The sequence below is a fragment of the Cryptomeria japonica genome, chromosome 2 (assembly GCF_030272615.1).
Source record: "Cryptomeria japonica chromosome 2, Sugi_1.0, whole genome shotgun sequence".
NCBI lineage: Eukaryota > Viridiplantae > Streptophyta > Pinopsida > Cupressales > Cupressaceae > Cryptomeria > Cryptomeria japonica.
In genome coordinates this window covers 271,886,762-271,902,147 of record NC_081406.1, presented here as the reverse complement: position 1 = coordinate 271,902,147, position 15,386 = coordinate 271,886,762, and the positions used below count along the sequence as shown (strand labels likewise).

Here is a 15,386-nt window from a genome sequence, read left to right as displayed (position 1 = left end):
TGGAGACTTAGAATGATCAATTGCTTGGATGCTTGAATGCTTGAATGCTTGAATGCTTGAATGCTTGAATGCTTGAGTATAGTTTCCACGCTTTGTACACATATCCTCCTCATATGCCAAATGAGAGAGAAAATGTAGCTTATATACTTGTCAATTAGGGCTGATAGACTGATTTTCCCGACCTTAGGCCGACCAGGGAAGTATATTTCCAAATTGCAATAAAAAAGACCCGATATCACTTAGGAAACCGGGCCCAAAATAGGACCCAGGGACCAGGGCGCTGGGCGCCCTGGTCCTGAGGGACCAGGGCGCTGGGCGCTCTGGTCCCACCTCCCGGGACATCAGGGTGCAAGGAGGTTCAGGCCAGGGTGCTTGAAAAATGCAGTTTTCAGTGTCGTGAGCAAGTTTTGGGGTCTCCATTCAGGTTGCGTGTTGCGTCGCCATCGTGAAGACCGAAATGCAGTCGAAATTGCAAGTGTCGCAATTTTAGGACGCTACATTAGCACAAGTAAGAACCACCATACCTTGAAGGATCCTCGAGTTCCATATAGTGGCTAAACTACCTGAGGCTCCATCTGCATTAGAGAAATGAACACCACAATCTTTAAAAATGGCTAACTTGATTCTATCCACTATGCTAGAAGGCATCTTTGTCTCTTGAATGAGACATAAATCTGGTTTATGATCTCTAACCATATATGAAAGGAGATCATGTTTGTGGGGGTGATTAAGCTCCCTAATATTCCATGAGATGATCTTCATTCGACAGGGGAGGAGGATCCTATCCCCATATCTTGAAGAGTTTTCGTAACCCCAACTACTATAGTGGCTTTACTTTATCTATCCCTGCTTACACTATTTGGTGGTCCTCCCACCCCTTTGGGCTCATACCCACAATCCATCCTCTGTTAGTTTCTAGTTGTGACACCCAAAGCTCCCACAATTGAGCCATTGGTAATAGGAGATGGCAGACTCCTTCTTCGATTCCTCGATTTGACTTTAATAAAAGGGTTGAATACCTCTAAAATATTCATAGGGATATCAATCCCCATCAGCCCATCATCTTTCTCAATCTTATCCTGCTCCATACTGCTACTCATATCAATAACCAACTGAATAGGGGGGCCTACAGACATCCCATTATCCTTTTGAACAGAATCCTCAATATTCACTTGGGGGTCAACATGTGGGGGAATATTCAGTTTTTAGATTTCCCGATATCTCACTACCTATGAGACTCCTCTCTTTTTCCTTAATGGTTGTTTTGTAAATGAGTTCGGGCCCTTCCCACTTTATATAATCAAAACATGTCATAAAATATAAAATCATAACTTAATTACTTGCTCGTAAAGAAAACTAAATATTGGTAAATGTGTGAATACTTTTTTTATATTGTTTTATTAAGTTAAAAAAATATATATAATATAATATTTATTTTTAATTTATTTAATAATTTATATTAAAAGAGATATATATTTTTATTTGTTATAACAAGAGTGTTGTGACTTTATTTGAAATGTGAAGTACATAATTCAAAGATAATATTGATATGAAGATTCATCACTATAAACATGTCTTTAGTAAATAAAAAGTCTTTATGTACCAAATATTTCTTGTGACGAATTATACAACCCAAACAAAAAATCATCTTCTACTTAAAGAAAAATAAATATGAGAATAGATTTAAAATTAGGAATTTATTGAGAAAAAATGATAATATGAGCCTTTGGAACAAACATAAATACTACCAATTATTTGTGAAATTATTTCTACGATAGATTTGTTACTGTCAAAAGTATATAAAACCTAATTCTCAATAAGTTTTCAATATACAACATTTAAGACTTATCCAATAGTACGCATGTAGATCTTCAAGGTCTAAGCATGAACTCAATAGACACCAAACCAAATTGCAAGAGGTTGAAATAGATCACTAGCCAATCAAGACATGCTATGTGAATGAACATCGAATGCTAATGTAGAAACTAAATTGTTCAATGGTCAATTTGACCATGGTATTCTATCCTAATTAGATCCAAATAACAAAAATTCTATCATATTTGAATTCAAAATATCAAATATACTAAATTGTACTGGTCAAAATTGTGTCAAAATAAACCCCTGGTTTGAATTGATTTACAAAAACTAACATTTATATGATTCGCTTTTATAACTTTCATGACAATTTTTTTATTTAAAATATTTAAATACTTTTCTACATATGCTATGGTTTTTGTAATTTAATACAAACGTTTATATCTTTGATTTCAAACTATCAAAACGTCAAAATTTGTCTACAATGACTGAGCTTCAAAAGGGACAGTCTTAAATCACACACACCAAGCAACATATTAAGCCTAGAGAATGTCAATCAATTCTGAGTGTTTAACACTTTTAAACCTACAAGTGTAAACTTAATATGTATGATTTAAACGATTCGCTTCAAAAGATTTAAAAGTAAAATTGTAGTGTTGGCAATCTTACTAGTGCTCTAGATTCTCCTCTCTTGCATAGCGTGTAAACTTGTAAACTTGTCAATTTTGGTTAATAGTACCAGATCAGCATGGAAAGACTGGAATGTACTCATATTTTGTTGAAAGGAAAATAGGTCTCTTAAGCTTAGTGACAGATCAGAGTGGAATGATAGAGCAATATCTTCTCATCTTTTTGTCATGTAGCCCTTGCCCGGAAAATGGATCTTTCAATCTTATTATTATTAACCCAACGGATTCTCCTTTCTTACCTTTGGTGAAGAATACGGTCAGATTATGATGGAAAACTGTGAAATTTTCTCATCTTCTTGTATACTGGCCGGAAAATAGATCTTTCAATCTTACTTCAACAACCATTTCTGCTTTTGTGCCTTTTTATTCAAGGAAAGACAATTTAATAATAGAGCCTGAGTAGATAATGGTTTTACAGTTTGTCTTTCATGAGCAGAAGAGCAATGGTCAAATCAGCTACTGTTCAAAGTGGGCCAAGCACTTATATTATATAGCGAAGGTAAAACATCATTTCTTTATTAAGAAGGTTATCTAATTTTTAGAATGTATCAAAGTATCATTATTTTTTATATATTATAAATACATTACAATAGATTTAATGAGGATATGTACTTAAAATTGATTCTAGTCAAGAATTTACATTTGTCTTTAGTTTGTTATTATTAGTTGTTTTTACACATGAGTTAGTTTTGTTTGTGTAGATGAATTATCAAATTAAAAATGATTTTCAAAATTTTTAGGGAATTTCTATGTAATTTTGGTAAATCATTAATTATGGATAAAAGATTTATATTATCTAAGTCTTTATAAATATCTAAACATTTGTAAAAGGAAGTGAATTATTTTAAATTGTGGGTTGATTCAGTTTTGTATTGTCTTTATATTAATTGTTTCTTGAGAATGATAAAGATACAATATTTTCCTCAAAATAATCACTACTAATATACTTGAAACTGACTTTGATTGTTAGAACATTTTTTTATTAAATATAATTGTACAAAAAAAGTTGATCTTAAATAATTATTACTGAAAATGAGGAGAATTCAAGGGTATTATATACAAAAGATTCTAAAGAAAAGTAATTGAATCTATTACCTTATTTTTTCTTTTCTTCCTTAATTGAGTTAAAATGGAGTTGCACCCAATAATTCCCCTTGATGTATTCTTTGTGATGGATTAATTTATAGAATATGAATGCATAGTAAACTAGTAGTGTGATATTAGGACTAGAATGATACATCAAAAAATGGTAGCATAATAGTTGGCAAAGTGAGAGGCCTCCTATTTATAATTTTTCTTAAAGAAAAATCAATGGCTAAGATGAATTTTGTAATGGACGGCTAAGATTTGAAGAAGATGAAGGCATGAACAAAAGGCTTAGCCTTATTGGAAGTTTCATAATAAGGATAGAGGTGCCAAATGAGGTGTAAGAGCTATACATGTGAACAAGGTGTTGGGATAGATGTAAGATGAAAATAAGGCTACATGTGTGTGAGGACACACAAGAGTATGCCACTTGCCAATATGTTATTGCATTAAGATATTTCCATCCAGGTGGAAATAATACTAAATTAGAGATGCTATGACTATGATAATTTCATAGTTAATATAAGAAATTGAACCATAAAAATAAAAAATAAAAATCTAAAACATACTAAAATGAAAAATGGAAAATAAAAAAAGACTTAACTATTGGCTAACTAATGAAGTCACTCCATTAAAATGGGCCAAAAATTAAATGGATATTAACATGCATATGCAAATTTCACCATTATATCTATCAAATTTTCTATGTTAAATAAAATTTTGTCTTTGTTGTGAATAGATGGATTTCTATTTTTGACTTACTTTTATCTGAAAGATACTCTTTCCAAAAGGAAACCCAATGATTGACATTGTTTCTAAATTTGAAAGGTAAGATAAAATGGTATGGTGAGGTACAAAGTGGGTTGCAAAAAAATTCTTGATGAAAATTAAATTGTAGTTTCAGTAGTTGAGATATAGACTCTTCACATCTATGGGGTGAGACTTTTTTGTATAAGAGAGCTATATATTTTTTTGGAAATTTGTATAAAAATATACTGTTTTCTAAAAAATTGTTTAATCTATTGTAAATATTTAAATTATTTAAATTAAATAAAGTGGCACACTATGTTTAGTGCAATAATAGATTTCTACAATATTTTGGGTTTGATCTAGAGTTAGAGATCATTCCATGACCACAAATGGATCATTGACCAATGAGATTTTCTTCTAATAGAATAGAAATACAATACAAATTCTAAGATAGTTCATTAACTAAGATATACATTTTCAATTCTCAACATCTCACAAGTTTCTATTATTAGGAGAAAAATAACTTTTTGGTCAATGAGTTAGGTATTTACTACCTTCATATTTAATTTACTAAAATAACATTTAACTTATAAAAATATTAAGTCCCACCTTAATAGTTAATTATTCTTAGTGACTGATGGTTTTAATTGTAACTTTTTTATTATATTAAATATAACAATGTTATGGATTCAATGGATTATGAGCTAAATCTAAGGCCCATACTTCTAAATTTTAATCAATGGAAGTCCACAATGATTTTTCCCATCATCTAAAGGAATGCAATAGGGGAACCTACTTTCCCACCTCCTCTTTATTATCATGGGAGAGGCTCTAGGAAGAAGCATTTCAGCGACACGACTATCACTTCAATGGATGGGAATTAAAGTTGTTATTAAGGTTGAACCCCTCACTCATTTTATAATTTGTAGATGATACAATGCTTTTTATGGTTTGCTAAAGAGGCTCAAACTATCAAGACTACTCTAGAAAAATATTGTAACCATCTTTGAAAAAAGTATAAATTAGAAAATTTCAAATATCTTCTTTTTCAATGTTGATATTCATAATTAGTGAGACATTGCCAATATGTTGAGGTTTAAAATCGATATGCTTCCGTATAAGTTTTTGGGGCTTCTTTTATTTGTTCGTGCAAATAAAATTAATCTTTGGGATGGCATTCCTTAAAATTTCAAGTTGAAAATGGACTCATGGAAAGGGAAATGGCTCACTTTGACTGATATGCAGCTCAAAATAGTGATATATATACCTATTCATGCAATGTTCTATATGAAAATACCCATAGTAACTATGATTAGTTATAATCGAGGATGCTATCTTTTTTCTGAAATGGTAACAAAGACCAACATAAAATACTTTTGGTTGCTTGGGAGAAGAATTAATGTCCAAAGGACGCTAGTGGAGTGGAAACATGTGAACTTATTCCTTGGGGCTAAATTGGTATGGAATCTTTATTGTAAATCTAACTTGAAATGGACCAGGGTATTGCAAAGAAAGTTCCTAAATTCTCAAGATCCCACACAAATTTTATTGATTGAAAATCATATCTCAAGGTCGTTAACTTGGAACTTCATTTGTGCATGCAAAGATATCATTGCAAATCATGTTACCTAGGATGTTGGGAATGGGGGGAGGGAAAACTTCGGGTTGGAATATAATGCAGAGCCCTCCTTGTTACCTTCCAAACACCTCCAAATGTATGACACTAACCCCCTAGCACATGGATGGGATTCTACCAAGGCAAGGCTCTACAACTTTAATACAATCTTCTCACCATCTCCACGACCCTTACTGACTCAATCGAGGGTATCTTGCTACAACACACTCCATGGTACCCCTAAGGATTACAAATCATTTCTACACCAGTTTTGGCTCATATAAAACTTCCCAAGTTAAAAAAAAGCACCAGTGGCAAGGGTACCTACTCATTCCTTAAGAAACTCATTCAATTAGGCCTAGTCACTCGTAGCCCTATTTAGCGGGTATAGGGACCTTAAGTTCAGATTTTCCCAAACACCTTGGTAAAAATATTATGGATTCAGAAACCCTTTTGGAAGTTATACAAGTCCCCAAAAGGAAGGGTTAAGGTGTGGAAAATAAAGGTCTTTTCCGGTAGGAATTTGACTGTCTCAGAAGGGCTAATTAGGTCTCTTTTGTGAAACAACTATGTTTAGATGAATGAACCGGTGGGATACAATCCCAAGGGCATGTTGGAAAACATATATCAACAGGGATTCTAGGGTTACACTCCTAGAAGCATCACCATTTTCCCACAAGGTGATTTTGTTTGTTCAAGGTCTAGGTAGCCACATAGAGATGTCTACCTAGGGTCACTTCAAACACTTCTCTCCCTTGCTCCTTCTACAAAACACTCTTAGAACTCTAAAATAAATTGACCATAATTTCCTTTCACCAAATCCCATGAGCCTCAGATTGGTAAAGTGCAAGATATGACCATGAATGAGGAAAAACCCAAGGTAAACCCTGGTTTTCCGAGTACCTACAACAAAACTTCAATATCAAGAGCAACACACACAATAAAGTCTCCAAATAAAACCAAAATAGAGTCAACTCTCCTCTAAAATAAATTCACATAATTGGGAATGGATCCCAATCCGTACAGAATCGTACCACTGACCAAAACTCTAGAAGTGTAGGAAAACTCAGAATTTTATTGGTTTGTTTGCATCAAAGCTCTTCTCCGTACAATCACCCCCTTGGAAATTGAATCCTTGAGGTGTATAAACCATTCCTCAACTTCTCTCAACTGAAAATCAAGAGGTTAGAGCCGTTGGAGAAGTTTCAAATTACAAAATGCAAAAAGTGAATAAAAGTTGCTCATGACAACTTTTGTAAAAGTTGTCAAAATGTCATCTTTTGCCTCCTAATGCCTTGGGTCAAGTTCAACCCCTCCTAAAACATCTTAAAACAATCAAAACCAACACATTTTATCCCTATTGTCCAAAAGTTCTAATTGGCTCATAGAAATGCCAAAATAGGAGTTTGGCTCACAAGATGGGATTCATTATTACAAACACATAATGCATGATTAAAAACCTATATAAAAAATCCTAAAGACATTGTTAGTGCCTTATCCTCCCTTATCAGAGCCTGTCATGTCATCTTGAAGGGTTTGATGAGGTGCACCTGCACCATGAACTTCAATTGTGCATGCAAAGATATAATTGCAAATCATGCTACCTAGGATGTTGGAAATGGGGGGAGGGAAAACTTCAGGCTGAAATCTTAGGAAGGCTTCCTAGCTCTTGTCGATGATCAAAAACTTAATAAGATAAGATATTAACTTTCTAATCATTGGAGCCATCAAGTGGGTGATTATGTGGAACTTTGAGAGTGCAATGAGATTGTGGAAAATTATTAAAATTTTATATAGGGGATTGATGCCCCTAGGGAAAAAGTTGACGCTCTTGAAAAGATACTATGTAATATAAGGATTGTTTGGGTAGAAAGGACTTGGATCAAGTTTAATAGTGTCCTAATAGATCTGAAAACTATAAAGTAAAGATGGGATATAAATAGAAAGGGAAATTAATATGACAAAGGAGAATCATCCCACACATTTATTATGGAATAAGACATGCCTACCAAAGGTTGGGATACTTTCTTGGGAAATGTTTTAGAAGAAAATCCTAAATAGTGGCAAGCTAAGAAAACTCAACTTTCAATGCATGTTTTGTTGTCCTTTGTGTAAGAACCAAATCGAAACATTGGTCAACCACATATTGTCATGTTGTGATGTTGCTAATAATTTGAAGAAGAAAGTCACAAAAAGGATAGAAAGGTCAACACACTTACCCTAGGACCTTCTTGCCATGTTCAATTCTTGTCTAATTTGTTGAATAAAAGCTCAATCTTTTGATTTCTTTTGACTATTAGTCCCTCAGTAATTATTTAGGAAATCTAGAAAGAGAGAAACTATCATTTCTGCCAAATCAAGGAATTACCTATAGAGATGTCAGTGCTAAACATTGAGAATGTTATCAAAGAAGTTGTAAATAATGTTGCTTGCAATCAATCCCTCTCCAATAGCATGTTCACAAGATAGGATGATAGAATGACTCAAAATTGGCCAAGATTGATTATCCCCCAATCTATGAAGCTAATTAGCCTACTTTGAAGTCAAAGAAGAGGGAAGATACTCAATGGGTGCCTCTTGATTATGGGTAGACTAAAATTAATTTTGATTGTGCTTCTCAAGACAATCCTACCCCTTTAGGGATGGGGTGGATCACCAAGTATTCGAATGGGAATATCCTAAATCTTGAAAATAGAAATCTTGGGGAGACAACAAATAATATTGTAGGATTCCAGGCTAGATGGCTTCGTGTGCAGGCTTGTAGGTCTGGATATTTTGGTCAGATCATGTACAGTGTGACTCATAGACCATTATGACTACACTTATACTAGAAGATAGCACCAACTAGAGGCTCAAGAAATAGACTTCATGAATTTGGAAGATACTCTCAAACTTCAAAGACATCAAAATCTCCCATAAGTTGCGAGAAGACAATCAAGAAGCAAATGAAATGGAAATTCATGTCATTGACATGGACATAGCGAATTAGTCACATGATTTGTCTCTGTATTGGGAGACAATTGATTAGAAGGTTTGGTATCTAGGGCAGTGATGTTGGCTAGGCTTTGCTACCGCCATTGTCTTGGTTATGTAGTTGGGAATCTATTTCTTTGTTCTTGGGTGTGACCCCCATTTAGTCACACTTTCACTTACCAAAACAAAAATAACAATTTTATAAGAATATGTAGAGTAAACATAAGGAATATTTATTTTCATTAAAATTTTTATAAAATGATTAATTTTAGAGACCGGTTATAAATTAATTACAAAGTTTTAATTTTAATTTTAATTTATAAAAATATACATTTATTTATATTATTATAATTAAAAAATAAAAAATAAATTATTAATTAAAAATTTTCAAAAATATTTAAAAATAAAAAACTATTTAAAATTTTTAAGTTTGTTTATTTATTGATGTAACTTAAAATTATAACTTCCTAAAATTATTTATAACTTTTAGCTTAAAATTTTAAAATTAAATCTAAAAATAGATAAATTTTATTGACAATTGAAAAAATAAAATAAATGAATAATCATAATGTAGTTTGAAGGATGAGATTAAGAGGTCAATTGGATATCACGGATGAAAAGGACATATGGTCAAATATCTCTCTCATAAACATCATCTAAATGTGAGAAATTGTACTACAACTCTTGAAGCAGTTTCTTATGTAGTTAGTTTATTAGTCAATAATAGCTCTATGTTTCGATCTAGACAAGCATTACAAAATTTGGTTAATGGTTGAAGACAAATATATAGGTAATTAAAATTTGGATATCGGGGATCAAAAGGAGGACATATCGTCAAATCTCTCTCACATAAACAAACATTGCGATAGTGAAGGATGTACACGGGTTTGGCTTTCGAGCGAGGAAGATGCTGGTAGTGTTGCAGATGAGGTGGACACAGGGGGATTTGCGGTTGAGATGGACTTGGCTTGGCTCCCTGTTTTTTCCTTTGATCCCCTGTTTGGGGGTGGTTGCTCCCATTTCTTTCTTGTTTGTGGTTATCCCATGTTTGAGGTTTGTCTATCCCCTTTCTGCTATCTCTAGCCCTCCTTGTTGGTCTTTTTCAACATTGTTTGTTGGAGGTATTTTTATGGCGTTTCTCTGTGGTGGGGTTTTCCTTTGACCATAGTATGTGTTTCTTTGGGATCCATCTTTTGGTTTCCACTTTCTCTTTTGTGCAAATATTTTTCTTTCATGTATTTTCTTTTGTGGCTCTGCTCTATGGCCCTTCGGAGGTGGGCTCTTCTTGTTGGTGTTGATTATAAGAGGGCTCATTTCACCCCATCTTTAGTATTGGCTTTGGTCTTTTGAATGGTGGTGAAGAGTTCTTCGCTAGGCTGGTTGGTCTTGTTGTTTTAGTATCTTTGGTCTTCTTTGGATATTTCTATTGAGGTGGAGATGGTGTTTGTTGAAGAAGATGAGAGGTGTTGTTTTGTGGGGCTGATCGGTGTTTGGTTGGTTCAGTTGGTGTTTTGGCTCCCTTCAGTTCCTATTGAGGTGGTAAGGATTTATGCTGGTAGTGAGTTGATTTTCACCTAGATTGGGTTTGTTGGTTTTAACCTATTGGTTTTGGGAGCCAATTCAAAATCCAATATGAAGTTTTAGGGAGCCTTTCAAAACCCCCTAGTTCCAGATTGTTCCTTGGTGCTTATCTTCAAGGTTCTGGCTATTATGGTTTTGGGATCTCTGCCAAAAATCATTGTTCAGGTTATGGGTGCTTGGAAAAACCCTTTGTATCAGGTGAAGGTTAAAAGAGCCTTGATAAAATCCTTGGACTTTCTTGTTTTGACATCTTTTGGTGTTTGATTGTTGGGAAGGATGGCTTTGGCCTCCACTTTTCAGCTAGCTCTTCAATGACTTCTTTTGTTAGGCTGAGGGTGGGTTGTTGGTAGTCTTTGCTGATTGTTGTAGCAGCGTTCTCCTTTTGGTTTTGGATCGTGATGCAAAATTCAAGGGTTTCAAGTTCTTTCAAAACTTGTTGTAAGGGGGTTTCAAGTCCCCTCAAAACCTTATTTTTTCCTTAATCAAAAAAATCATCTAAATGTGAGAAATTGTACTGCAACACTTGAAGTGATTTCTTAGTCAAAAATAGCTCTATGCTTCCATCTAGACTAGCATTACAACTTTTGGTTGATGATTGAAGACAAATATGAGGTAATAAAAAATATGTTAACTCTTAAATAAATGTAATTTTTCTACTTCATATTGAATTATTTTTATAATGAATATTCTTTCTAATATATATATATATATATATTTTTGTTTTTAATGACTTTTTTTATATCTATGCGTATTTACACAAAAAAAAATCTCTAAATATAAAGACATAATGAATAGTGACACAAAGTTGTATCAAGTTAGGCATGCTATCTAATAGCAAAGAGTTAGTAGTTCTGATTTTAGAAATTGACTTTTTGGATTAATCTATAGTAGTTTGGGTTTGTTCTAGAGTGCTATGAGATTCACTCAAGAAAGAGGGACCTAGAACTTAGGATAGGGAATATTTGCATTGAAATGTGAGATAATTGTGTGTATAATTAGGTAGAAATAGGTTTAAGATAAGGTTAGATATATAAAAATATATTGAATCAGATTTAATGAGATTAAAAGAGAACAAAGAAAGAATAAAAAAATACACAAAAATGTACCACTAATCACTAGATATAAGTATATTAGTTATTGCATTAGTAAGAGTTGCAATTAAAATGTCAATGGAGAGAATTAGAAAATATTGTGGTAAAAGAAAATTAATTAGTTAACACAACAAAATGTTCTATATTTCTAAATAGGCATTTGAGATGGTTGTAGACAAAAGACTCAATGGAATAACAAATTAAAAATGTGATGTAGAAATAGTGTAATAAGTGGTACGATAATTTCAAGGTGGACAAAAGGAAGAGTTGAATGGATGTGAATAAAGAAACATTAGAATACAACGTAAGATAAGTCCAAAAATATGTCACTTGTCAACACATCATTACATTAACATACTTTCATCAATATAAAAACAAAAGCAACATTAAAATTAAAAACAATATAGAACATATTGTAACATGAGATCTAAAGACGTCTTTATCTGCCGGCCAAGTAATGGGGCCAAAACGAAATGGAAATCGGCACGCATGTGCAAATTCACCATTACAGCTATCAAGTCTGCTACGTGGAATCAAACTTTAAAACAGATTTCTATTATCCACCTGCTTTGATCCGGAGAATACTCTCGCCAAAAGCAAACCTGATGCTTGATGATCTCTATAAATTTGAAGGGTAGAGATAAAATGATATAGTGAATTAAAAAGTGTGCCCAATGCCGTTGGACAAGAAAAGCTTAGGGCAATGGATCCTATTGATATCAAACTGTTTGGCTTTGTCCATTGGCGGATGCGTGGGCACCTTGTTAATAAGATTCTATTTCTTGCATGGTGGCAATCGCATATGGCTGTGTGCATGGCTACAGACTGCAGGGTGTCCTCTTCTGTTTCTGCCCATCTGGATTTCTTCCCGCACAGAAAAGCCCTCTGAAAGTACCCATGTAACTCGCAATCTTTGCCTTGCATCGGCTGTAATCGGTGTCCTCATGGGCCTTGATAATTTCTTATATGCATGGGGGCTTGCCTATCTGCCTCTCTCCACTTCCTCTCTCGTAATTGCCCCTCAGCTTGCCTTCAATGCATTCTTTGCATTCTTCTTAGTAAAGCAGAAGTTTACCCCATATTCAATCAATAGTATAATTTTGCTCACCATGGCAGCAGCTATGTTGGCCTTTCATTCCAATGGTGATAGGCCCAAGGGAGTAACAAAAGAACAATATTGGCTTGGATTTTTTGCTGCAGCTTTGGCAGCTGCCCTCTATGGATTAATTCTTCCTCTGCTTGAGCTTGTCTATAAGAAAACCACGGTCCGAATAACATATACTCTTGTTATGGAGATGCAGCTTGTAATGTCCTTTTCGGCAACAGTTTTCTGTACAATAGGGATGCTTGTGAACAAGGATTTCCAGGCTCTTGGGAAGGAGGCAAGTTTATCCGATGTGGGTGAATTCAAATACTACATGTCTCTGGTTTGGAACGCAATCTCGTGGCAGCTCTTCTTGATTGGGGTTTATGGTGTCATATTTTTGACTTCTTCTCTCTGGAGTGCTGTATTGATGTCTTCTTTAACTCCTGTTATAGAGGTGCTTGCAGTTATCTTATTCCATGAGAAATTCACTGGGGAGAAAGGCATGGCTCTCGCTATGGCTTTGTGGGGATTTACATCTTACTTTTATGGGGAATACAAGACCTCCATAGTACAGACAAGCAATATGCCGGAGGAGTACAGACAAGGCAGTGAGTCTGTAACCCCTAAAGGGGAAGAGCTGGCTTTGGAGCTGGTTGTTGAGGAACCCAAGTCTGACAAAACCACGTAATCCACAATTTGTTTCAGATATATGTGCTATGTAGTATTTTGTTTTCCATCCAGGCAATATTTTTGTGCACAATAGAGCACAACCCAGGTTATGTACGACCATATGGTGTACAATATTATAGCACACTATCAAGAAGCCTGGTGTGTTTTGCTGCGGCCCCAGCATAAGTTTTAAGATACATACCTGGAAGTTCTACCAAACTGAAATTTCTATAAAATGTCTTCATTCTGGTTCTAAAAGAACAAAAGAAAAAGCTTGAAGAACAAGTATATTGTATGGTTTTTACAGTTTAGCTGTAAACTCTTCTCATCTGTGTGGTGAGTTTTACTTCCTATCTTTTAATCTCGAATTTTAGAAAGGTCGTTGAAAAATTAAAGTTTACCTATATTTGGTGAATTAGTAGTTAAAAAATTATTCACTATGACTTGTCACTGGAAAACCAATTGTTAAAATCTTCAGTTTTTGCTTATCCTTGTGCAATTAATATGGAGACTACCTTTGAAACTCCTTTGAGAACACTCGTTGTTTACAGACATAATAAGGTAAAGGAAAACCATACCAAATAGAGAGTACCTTTGAAACTCCTAGTATAACAGACATAAGGAAGAAAACAATATCATCATTAAAAATCAATTCCTTCATTTAAAACTATATGTGGTAGGAGTAATCAAAGAAATATTATATGTTGTAATATTACAATCAAACAAGTGGTATGTTGTAATATTACAATCAAACAAGTGACATGTTGTAGATAATATAAGATTTTTATTGATTCTTCCTAGAAAACAAAGACTCTTCTTCCTGTAAAACAAAGAATAAAATAGAAGATAGAATCAAAGTAGTAGGGACAAGTTAAATTAAATGTATCTCTGTTTTCTTATCTAGAGTAAATACTTGTTCATACAATGATATTCTCTTTTCTTATTTAGAGAGCATATTGTTCATACAATGAAATGTGTTGTCTCTACTCTCATTATTGGTGTATTTTATGTTTGCATGTTTTCTAAAGAAATTGCAACTATAACAAACCTAATATAAACAACAGTTTCATTATCAAATAGAGTTTTGAAAGTAATCTCATAATCAAATTCTTCATTAAAAACTATTTGTAGTGGGACTAATAGGGATAGCATCACAATCAAACAATTAAAGGTAATCTCATAACCAAATCTCACATAAAAACTATTTTGGTAGGGTAATAGAGGTAACATCCCAATCAAACAATTAAAAGTAATCTCATAATCAAATAGCTCATAAAAAACTATTCATGATAGGAGTAATGATAGGAGTAATAGAGGTAACATCACAATCAAACAACTGGCATGTAGTAGATAATACAAGGCTAGATTATTGATTCCTGTTGGAAAGCAAAGAAAATTAGAAGATAGAATCAACGCAACATGGATAGATATCTAGAGTACACACTTGTCCATAAAATAAAATTCTCCTTTCCTATCTAGAGAACATGCTTATGCTTGTCCATACAATGAAATGTGTTTTCTATTGTGCATTTTATCTTAATTCCAAACAACATCCATTTCACCTATCTCAATATTAAAAATTAGCATATATATTAGGTTAAAATAATGCAATAGGCTTAGTATATATATTAGGTTAAAATAATGCAATAGGCTTAATATTTCTTGAGGTTATTTTATTAGAATTAAATAATGTATTGGCAATATGTATTAACATACCATGAGGTTAAGTGTTTATGGGGGTTTTGAGATTTTTTTTATTTATATAGTATTTACTACCATTTTTTAAAAAATAAATATTATTGTAATTCATAATTATTATTATTTGTCAATTTATTATCATTTGTACTTTTTAATTAATAAAAGATGATCATTTTAAAAATGTTTCAATTAAATGAAGATGTTTAATATATAACTTGTCTACCAGTGCATCTTTGACCACCAAAGAATACAATATCACATGTTGTACTCAAATTTTAAAAAATGTACGTTTTAAATTTTTCATATTTTATACATTCTCATTGCAATCATAA

The 15,386-nt window shown here is 33.3% G+C and overlaps 1 protein-coding gene across 1 annotated transcript; it reads left to right on the top strand.

The window, feature by feature from the left end:
- The first annotated feature begins 12,069 nt into the window (after positions 1-12,069).
- Positions 12,070-13,707, top strand: LOC131056101 (purine permease 3). The gene has a single exon (XM_057990441.2). It carries the CDS (start codon positions 12,275-12,277, stop codon positions 13,373-13,375), a length of 1,101 nt encoding a protein of 366 aa, XP_057846424.2. The 5' UTR covers positions 12,070-12,274; the 3' UTR covers positions 13,376-13,707.
- Positions 13,708-15,386: the final 1,679 nt, after the last annotated feature.